Source organism: Leuciscus leuciscus, assembly GCF_965113295.1.
Source record: "Leuciscus leuciscus genome assembly, chromosome: 13".
In the NCBI taxonomy this organism is placed as follows: domain Eukaryota; kingdom Metazoa; phylum Chordata; class Actinopteri; order Cypriniformes; family Leuciscidae; genus Leuciscus; species Leuciscus leuciscus.
Genome location: NC_138737.1, coordinates 35014236 through 35025310, shown reverse-complemented (window position 1 = coordinate 35025310; position 11075 = coordinate 35014236). Strand labels below are relative to the sequence as shown.

The 11075-nt window shown below is 36.4% G+C and overlaps 1 protein-coding gene across 2 annotated transcripts in view; it reads right to left on the bottom strand.

The window, feature by feature from the left end:
* Nucleotides 1-6126: 6126 nt before the first annotated feature.
* LOC309512957 (dynamin-1-like protein) overlaps nt 6127-11075 on the bottom strand; it is a 31662-nt gene continuing 26713 nt past the window's right edge. For both annotated transcript variants that reach the window (XM_082188715.1, XM_082188716.1), the window contains one exon: nt 6127-10344. In XM_082188715.1, coding sequence (XP_082044841.1) covers nt 10288-10344 — 57 coding nt within the window. In that variant the 3' untranslated portion in view covers nt 6127-10287. The remainder of the gene's footprint in view (nt 10345-11075) is intronic.

Genomic DNA, 11075 nt, shown 5'->3' with positions numbered 1-11075 from the left:
AATTTTCCCGCTTGGAAATTCCACCTTTCTCACTGGTCAAGCAAACCCGGAGAGGTGACCACAGCCTGCTATGCCTTCACTCTCCCAAAGGAGTCAGACTGTTATCTCTTCATTCCAACTCAGAAGAAAACTGCAACTTTACCATCACTGAATGGACAACCATCAGCTCTTCCGAATTCCTCCCTTCTCCTGGTTTCTCTGTGCGGCTTCTCCGGCCCAGGGCCGGAAGGCCACAATCTGCAATCCAGCCATGTGCTCATGGAGAGAGAGAAAACCTTCAACCAGAACAAACCATTCATGTTCATCACCATTTTTTTCTTCAACACAGAAGAAATCGTTTGAAACTCATGGAATCATCAAAATCCTTCTTCGGGAACTTCACGAAATGCTTTCATTGCAAAGGCCATGCAAGTATACATTTGAGGAGGTGCTCTGAAGATAATAAGCTGATGGTTCTTTTCGTGGTTAGATGGATCTTTTCCATAGTTTCATTTCCTGCTTCCGGTTTCATTCTGTCACTTACCATTTTTGTGTGTATGTGTGTTTAGATTAGTTATGTTTGTGATTTAGTTAATAAAACTTGTGCACAATAGATATTTGGTTCTGATTCTCTGCTTGCAACAAAGTTTATTTTATGATTTAGATTTTGACTACAGGCTCTTAGTAGTACTGTACAGAAAGAAAGACATTTCCCTCCCCCGGAAATGAACATTTCTTAGAATTAAACAATTAACGCTGAGTGTTCACGGGACGAACATGGGATTGATTGTAATATTAATTTTACTACATTAAATTAATTCTGTTAACAGATCCAACTATTCATAGATAATTGTTACAAGTTATGACTGATTATTAATATTTATTTTTAGCTAATTTGCTACAATATATATATATATATATATATCTGTCTATCTATCTGTCTATCTATCTATATGTCTGTCTATCTATCTATCTATCTATCTATCTGTCTGTCTGTCTATCTATCTGTCTGTCTGTCTGTCTGTCTGTCTGTCTGTCTGTCTATCTATCTATCTATCTATCTATCTATCTATCTATCCATCTATCTATCTATCTATCTGTCTGTCTGTCTGTCTGTCTATCTACAGTATCTATCTATCTATCTGTCTGTCTGTCTGTCTGTCTATCTATCTATCTATCTATCTATCTATCTATCTATCTATCTATCTATCTATCTGTCTGTCTGTCTGTCTGTCTATCTATCTACAGTATCTATCTATCTATCTATCTATCTATCTATCTATCTATCTATCTATCTATCTATCTATCTATCTGTCTGTCTGTCTGTCTGTCTGTCTGTCTGTCTGTCTATCTATCTTTCTATCTGAGTATTGGAGTATATTTTAGTTTATCATAAATGCTTGTCAATACATTCAGCAATATTTCAAATTTTATTTCAAACCATATCAAACCATATTTCAAATACAATATAAGTAATTATGAATTTACATATACATTTAATGTACTATAGAGTGTAGTCTAAGATAAATACTTTTAATAATCACAGAGAATACACACAGGGGAATTAACACATCCACACTTATATCACAGCGTGAACCGACAAAGAACTGAACAGAACCAGGTGTATAAATACACAAGAGTATTTCTGATTCTAGTGTGTTGGAAAGAGTCACTGAAAAACTCCCACCACTAATGCACTTACAGTCTCTCTGGAACAAACACAGACCAGCAAGCAGAATGATACAAACAGTGAAAAATCCCAGTGCTATTGGACAACAAAGACCAGAAGTTCTTCCACAACAAAAAATAGTCCCACCTCAGAGTACAATTTTGACTACTATCACTAATTAATTAACATAACTGTAAGAATTCATTCAAGTTTTTTAACAGAAATAAGTATTTTTTATGTTTTAACCAAGAGCAAAATCCAAATATTTTTCAGCACCAGATGCTGCATGAACGTTATGTATTGCTTTAAGCACATCCCTGTTTTTGTGTTGAGACTGCAATAAGTCACCAGTTTTCTGATGATGGGCAAAAAATAGCCTGTATGCTCACGGCCTTGACATGAGTGCTGACAGAGCGATTTTTGTTATGTTTGGATGTTTGCACAATTCCTCAGGGAAAGATCTACTACAGCATAAAACGAGGTCTGGTTTCTCCTCGATTTCTAATCTAATTTTAGCATGCTAAATACTTCAGCACACATTGAGGATAAGATGACCTTTCATGCTGGCGTATCAGAAGGCCGTTCTCCAGTGTAACTTTTACCTTTCTTTGCCTTGCAGGAAGCTGAAGTCCGTCTGACTGCAGTCTCTTTTATGAGAAGGAACTCAGTGTCAGTGTCCTGAGGCTCATCAAGATATCACTGCATTCATTAGCTGTGGACTAATAGACTACTTTCATCCTGAAAGTCATTTGTATTTTGAGGTGATTTTGTTTGTATCTGCAGTGCAATACAAGGATTATCCCATTTATTATGGTAATTTTCCAGACGCTTGTATGGAGAACAATTTACAGTGTGTTTCATGAGTCTGTGTGTTCCCTGGGAATTGAACGCCTGACCTTGGCTGTGTTGTTAAGCTACAGAAAGGCAAATGAGAGAAGCAAATAATGCACTGCAATATAAATTAGAATCACATTATGTTTACCAAGGGATAATGCAAGTATTAGGTTGTATTTTAATGGACCTGCACTTTATCTTCCCCCATAGGTCCACTTGTAATAGTTTTTTTTGCACCAAAACGTTTGGAATTTAGTTTCACATGTCTATTTTCCACTGTTTCTCTGGACTGTATAAAACAATTAAACCATTTATAGTTGGCATGAAGCGGAAGTTGCTACAGTCTTAACATATATATATATATATATATACAGTATATACGTATATATACAGTATATATATATATATATATATATATATATATATATATATATATATATATGAAGAGTTCAGATGCAAAAGCCTCTAAGTGCCATCTGAAATTTTCTTCTAGAATGATCATTTTTATCAAGCTCGTATATTTAAGTTCAGTAATTTCACTTAAATGACAATTAATGTGTAATTTCCATTGCCATTTAAGTGAAATTACTGAACTTAAATATACAAGCTTGAAAAAATGATCATTCTAGAAGAAAATTTCAGATGGCACTTAGAGGCTTTTGCATCTGAACTCTTCATATATATATATATAGCAAAAAAATAACAGCCTCTGGAGAGTGATAGTGTATAATAAATACAGTAAACAAAATATTCTAAGAGGGTTGAAGTACATGAAATTCTTAAATGCATGAAAGCATGTTATAAGCATTATTACACCATAGAAAGGTCTTACAATTAAGGGTTATTTATAAAAAATCAAATATACGTCCACATCTTTCTTGAAAATAAAAAATTAAGGTATTTTCTTAAGGTAACACTTTATCTTAGTGTCCTTGTCACATGTACTTACTATAGTAATAACAGTAAATTATGCATAATTACAAGCAACCCTCAACCAAGCCCTAACCATAACTGTATAGTAAGTACATGTAGTTAATTCAATTATAATTACACTGTAACAGACATCTTAAAGGAGACATATCATGCTTTTAAATTGTTCCTTTTTACATATAAATCATACATTTGTAGTCTATATAAAGCGGAACTGCAATGCTTGGGTCTGAATTCCTCATTATTATAGCTACACAGGCCCCTTCTTTACCCCTTTTCTAATGTGCTTCTGAAAGCAACTCGTTTTGGTGCGGTCTCTTTAAATAATATTGAGACACTTCATACCCCGCCCCCTCTCCAGGTTGTAGCGGTGACACTCGGTTCAACTCCACCCCGTTCGGCCATTTTTGTAGTCTGGTAGCAGAGATAGGATTATCTAGCGCACAGAAACTTTTATACACACGTTATTAACAAAATGTCAACAACGGAAGACTTGTCCAGCCAGCCTTACATGTTCGAGCCAGAGCCGGAGCGAGATGAAAATGAAGACGACGAACCTGCAGAACAACGTCTTCTTATGGATGTATCGCAATGGTGTGTACTGTATTTACACATGAAACTTAGGTCTTCCGACCTTTTACCACCGTGTCGATTTATTCTGATTAATATGTCCGAGGGAGAGAGAGCAAGACAGCGTCGAGTTTGGAGACGGTGATGTCTTGTTTACACTTTCGCCTGGCTCTGAAGAGAGAGAGTGCGCGCGCGCGACCGGGTCTCTCTCTCTGCTCGTTCTTTCAGTTAAACATGGTCCTGTCACAAGCGCGGCAGTTCATCTAAATTAGACGGTGTAATGAAGCGTGTGGGTTACTACATCCAACAACCGAACATTTTAACTTACCCTCTCGTAACTTCTGCATCCTTTAGCTTGGACTACAAAATTGCAGCGAGAAATAATAATGGCGGATTGCTCGAAGTGTTGGGCCGGAAGTCAATGTCCTTATTTGGCAGTTCCGCTGCAAATACTGTGACGTGATAGTTCAAAAAACGTCATAGATAACAGAAAAATCTGAACCGGTTGAAAAATATGACCAAAACAGAATATAAAGATATCAACGAAGCACCTGAAGAGAATAATTTCATCTTTTCTGTACTTCTAAACACTCCAAATATACAACAAAATGCATTTAAGGGCTAAAAAAGTGCATTTAGCATGATATGTCCCCTTTAAAATATATATAGGCTATATACAAACGTAACACATTTTTGGCTAGAAGTTTGGGGATAAAAAACCTTTTTACAAAATTAGATTCAATCCAAAACACTTATTTACAAAATATTAATCTCAAACATGTGTCTTATGGGTTAGGAACCACATGAGGGTGTGCAATTGACAGAAGTTTCATGTTTACGGTTTAAGTTTAGTTCATTTTCATGGTTACGTTATGTTTATTGTCAAGTTTATTAAAAAAAAATTCACATTCTGGATTTAGTTCAATAAAGCTATACATTTGGGTTCTCACTTCAACTCGCCTCAGTGGATCTCTTACAGATGTCATAGGATTTCTGAATGAGCCAAATCTTGTTTTCCATAAAAGTGCGTTTTAAAGAATGTTTGACATTCGTCACAGTATCCAAATAATGACACGGTACTTTTTAATGGAGCACAAACTTAAACTGAAGACCAAAAAGATCTAAATAAACCAAACTTTGGATTTTTACAACATAAATAAGCAATGCTAGGACATCAACGGCTGGCCCAGATCAGTCACAGAAGTACACTGTGAGAAAGACACCAGCCTCCTTCAGTCACCTTATCATAATTCATGACAGCTTTCCCACATATTTGCCTTGTGTTGCAATTACTTCATGCCTTTTTTCCCCCCTATTACTCCATATCAGCCTCTGGAAAGTGATGTGATTAATTGCTGCTGTCTTTCCAGACGTGTCGGCGCATTACATTTACATGGATTGACACCAGTAGATGAGTTTCATATGAAAACTTCTCCAGGTTAACCTGATTTTAATATTCGAGTGGTGGATGCATATCAACTCATTTGCATTTTCAATTTTAAAGATGTTTTCTCTGTGTCATCTCAGCTCTGTTAATGCAAACCTTAGTGTCTTTATGCTTGGGTTTCCGGAAACCCCAGTGCTCTATGTTTAAAAATACATACAAAAATATGTTCGTCTGACCTAATTAAACCAAGTAGATATATATTATTGAAGTTTTGTTCTTCTTATTACAGATTGCAATGTTGATCAATCTTATACGTAAAGATTGGCAATGCATTTTTACTTCTGTAATGTTATTTCAGAATGAAACATTATAAATACAAGAAGTAAAAGCTTCTCAGTGTCTCTCTCACCCCAAACAGAACATGTGGGAGCATAACGATTTTTAAAAAGAGAGTTACAGTTTTCCTGCTACGCATTATCTAAAAGAACAAGTCAAGATTTTACTACACATAATGCATTTCCCTTTGCATTTCGTTTTAGTGCCTGTAGGCATTCGGATGAAAAAGAAAATCAGAGCAAGCTGATAAAATTTGTGACTTTGTAGAAGGAAATTACTTGCTACTTTTTTCATTTCAGCACAGATACTGTAAGTGCAAAGAAAACGCATTTATTCGGTGTGACTATAACAAGAATAATGTGAGATCTGCACACTACTGAAAAATCTGTTCTATTGCTGCTTTCAATAAGGGAAAAGAGGAGAGGTTTCCATTTGATTTTAATGTTGTTCTGAACAGTGAACAGTACATCGACATGAATCACAAAAATAAAATGGCAGGCAGGCTCTTAAAGGCATCTGTCAAGAAATGGCAAGGTATTTCCAATGATTTACGGAGGACTCCCACACTCTCTTTCACACCAACACACATATGGATGCGGACACATGCTCAACAGGAAGGCTGAATGAGTTATATATGATTAAAATACACTTTTCTTTAAGCACACTTGACAACTATGAAAGAATGATAAACACACAAGTAGTGGAGACGCCACTTTGGACTAGAGGGAGATTGACAGGGTTTCATATAGCCTGTCCAAGTCACATTTCACCACCAAGTCAAGACGGAAATTAGAAAATATATTTTGCATAAAGAAAATCCAGCCTATTTTTTTGGACTACATTATTTTCAAAACAATTAAGCACATTTCCTCCCAAATTCTCATTAATGTAATGTGAAATTTTTATTTTAGACATCAGGGTAGGATTTGTTTTTTGTATTTTTTAAGCCGAATGATAATTTTTTCTTACATTATTGTAAAGAGAATGCATTTTTCTTTCTTTTATTGCAGTATTGAGAGTAAGATTTTTTCCCTTGCATTATGATAATGAGATTTATTTTCCTGCATTACAGAAATACATTTTTCTCCTGCCATTGTGGTAATGAGAATTAGACTTTCTTTCCTGCATTACAGTAATAGGAAAGTGTCACGGTCTGGGTTTCCGATGAAAGGAGCGAGGACTCAAGTGCAGGAACAATGGGTATTTATTAAGCGGTAAAAAAAAAAAAACTCCCCGTGGGGGAAAACAAGGCAGGCATCAAGATCAACAGAACTATGGCAGGAAACAAGAAACATGAGGGAACACAGACAATGAACCAGCGCAGGACTGCAAACACAGCAAACAAAAGAGGGTAACGAGGGAGGACAGGTGGGGCTAATGAATCAACAATCAGGCCCCGTTTACACAAAGGGAAGACGCAGATATTTCCCTGCGGTTTGGCCTCTCATTTACACGAAAACCCAGTTTTTATCACAGAAAACGATTATTTGTAAAAACTCCGGCCAAAGTGGAGATTTCTGATAACGCCGGTTATGTGTTGCCGTGTCAACTGGGAGAAACGGGGTTTTAGGTTCTCAAACGTCACATTATGCGCCAGAAAATGCTTAACGTCATGGGAGTGCCCTAGGAAGTCGCTTGTGTTATTCGTTCTTGTCGATTCTAAGGATTCTGATTGGCTTGCACGGCTTTATCCTTCTCCCTACACTGCCACCCATAGGTTTGGCATAGTTATGATGGCGCTCGACGGCGTATTTATGCGGGTTGATGTAAATGAAAACTTTTTTGAAAATGATGTTGTGTGCACGATGTTATTATTGAAAACGGAGGGGGGGGGGGAATATTTGTTTCTCTAAATACCCGGCTATGTGTAAATGTGGCCTCAGGTAACAAGATGGGAGGGGCTAGACAATCGACAGGGGAACACATGGCTTGTCTTGTGTCTCCTTGTGCCATGTGCTCTCCTGTCGATTGTCTAGCCCCTCCCATCTTTGTCACAACAAACAGGACTATAACACAAGCACATGACGAACCGGGAGTGTCAGAGCTCTGTCACCAAACCAAGATATAAACTAGACAAGTGACAGAACCCTGACAGAAAGAGATTTTTAAAATCTGAAGTTATAAAATATGTTTCTCATTACCACAGTTACCATGATGTTTTCTTACATTAATGTGAAGGGAATTTGGCAAAATGTGCTTAGTTGTGAAGAAAATAATGTTACCGTGCAAAATCATAATGTTCTTAAAGATAGGCTTTCCTAATGCTTTCTTGACCTGAATATGTTTTTGACAGGTTCCATAAGATTCATTAAAATGCTCGAGACTATTTAGGATCAGATTCAGTGCTTCAGCAAACACACAGCAACGATTGCAATGGGGCTCATTAAAATCTGTTTTTTACGGGTCTTACTACGCTCAAGCAGTGAATTTATTCCATCTCTACAGTACACACTCACAGCATCACACATATCCAGTGGAATACTCTAAAATTATGAGGCAGGACACAATTTAGCGATAAAAAGTTTGAGGTTAACAAGAAATGCATGCTTATTACATTATCAAGAATTTGACAATGTATATAAATATGTTTATATTATTTTCAATAATTCCCCTTTACTTCTATAGCTTCTCTCGCTCTTTCTGGAGCGTCTATTTTTTTATGGTTGATTGGTTGGTAGAGGAGCGCAAAGTTTACACTGCGTCCCAACACAAGAAATCGATGACAAATTATGCAACATTGCCCCCAAAATAAACACACACACATTAATATTGGCAATACAACAACTAACAAACTCTCTACAGCCCATAGAGAAGTGTTTCATTTGACACTAAACACTATTTTCAGTCTTGGTGTTCAATGCCTCAAACAGCCATTCAGTTGGAATGTTTTCATTACTTTGTTCTTTCTCATTTGACCTTCTTTGACACAGGCGTACACACAATCACAATAAATATTCATACAAGCATAAATATTACATGGCAGTCAAGTCTTCGGCACATCCAAGCGTGGTCTGAAGTGTTTCAGAGCACAACTGAACACAATGGCTCTTTGTTCTATGGCTCATCACACTGCACTACCGTTTATTTGCACCATGTCTAGACATCATTCACGGATTACATCATTCATTATTCTAAATGTAACATGATAGACGATTGAGTTTCTTTCATCTATCTCACTCACGTGATCAAATATTATATCTCCGTTATGTTTTTAGCCCATATTGGCTGTAAAATGACTAGGGCTGTGCAACTATTAATCGCATCCAAAATAAAAGTTTGTGTTTACAACATACTATATGTGTGTGTACTGTGTGTAGTTATTTTGTATACATAAATACACACATATGCATGTTTACATTTAAGAAATATTTGCATGTAAATACTATGTATATATATTTTATATATAAATACCACATTTTTCTTAAATATATACATGTATGTGTGTGTATATACAAAATAATTATACAAAGTACACACATATATTATGTAAACATAAACTTTTATTTTGGATGCGATTAATCGCAATTAATAGTTGCACAGCCCCAAAAATTACATAACTTAAGTTATTATGTACAGTAGTGTACAACCGTACAAACATGCATGAATTCGACCGAATCTAATAAAGGGGCGGTTCTAGATTTACTGTAAAGCTGGACACCATTTAAACGACATCATATTTAAAGCATATTAATGGAGTAGTTGACTCAAAAAATGTCTGTTATTAATTACTCAGTTATCTCATTCCACATCCACATTCAGTGAATAATGGCTTCAATTTCAGTCTGTTCCTCACACAAAACTATCGAATGTTTCGAATGGACTAGTTTTATGATGATTTATGGTGTCTTTATGATGCTTTTAGTCCATTTTGGAGCTTGAATGCACAAAATGTTTTCACTGAATGTAAAAAGCAGCGTGGACATTTTTAAAAACATCTCCAATGTTCTATAAAACGTCACACAGGTTTTGAATGACATGGTGAGTAAATGATGAAACATTTGACAATTTTCATTGTTTGAAATGTTCATTTTCAACTTTTTTCATTGGTGAACTATTCCTGTTATCAGTCATGGGAGTTTATGAGAGCTCGATTTGGTGTTAAGATGTTCTTGGTACCATTTGAGTACCATTACTTAATTATTATAATATTTAAAGAAAGAGAAATTGTATTAATCTCGAAAAACCTGTAAGAAATGATGTTGAAGAAAAAGGCATGGGCTTGATATGTTTACTATAGCTGAGCTACCGAGCACACACACACAGACACACACACACACACACACACACACACACACACACACACACACACACACACACACACACACACACACACACACACACACACACACACACACACACACACACACACACACAACCTCTGTCAAACACACAGTTATGGAATCAGTGCATATACAGTAGAAATAAAGAGCATTTGGAAAACTGTACAGATTTTGTTGAATGTTCATGCTGGCAGAGGCATTGAATTTCTTCAGATATTTGACCTAATGTCATTCATTCACACACACCGCACGCACAAACATGTAAACACTTTCCTGGACAGAATGTTCAAGAGAACGTTTGGCTACCAAAGATGAGTCTCCCGGATCTCTGAGATAATGTTACTGGCTTTCTTGAGGGCCTAGAAGAGGAGGAGTCAGAAAGAGCAGCATTGGTAACATAAAGGACACTGCATAAAAAAACACCTCGCATGGTAAATCAAGACCTTTTTATTTTACCATAAATTTAACCTTTCTGTTAAATCAAGGCAAACACTGCGTCATGATCGTGATGCGTTCGGATCCCAGAAATCCTATAGCTTTAGCCAAGCTGCATGTCATGTCACTCCGTGATCTATGCATTGTCTTATGTTGTGTGTGGGCTCGTTCCAGACCAACTGCTCTAAATAAAGATATGCAATCTACTATGGTTTACTAATGTTTCACGAAATTACAAACTAAAACATGGCACAAAAACGTCCTGTGCATTCTGTCTACACGTGCGTCTGCGGCGCTTTACATACAAACACTTGGTATAGTTTGGTCTCTAACTGAAACAAATATATTCAATGACATATACACAAGTCTGTCTGTTATGTACTATGATTTTACAGATCACATTTTCATGAAAAGCATTTATTTTTTCACGCTATGATAATAGAGCACTTCTAATATGTTAGCAAATTTAAATGCACTTGTGAACTGATGGCCATATTCCCTATATTCACTGTAAAGCGCTTCTAGGCTTTTACACACCAGCTATCAAGTGCATTGGATTGGAAGAGGTGTTTCATTTTTAAAAGTCGGTATACTGTTACTTGACATGGCATCTCAAACTGCCCAAGACCGTCTGAATGTGCATGGCTGTAGTGGC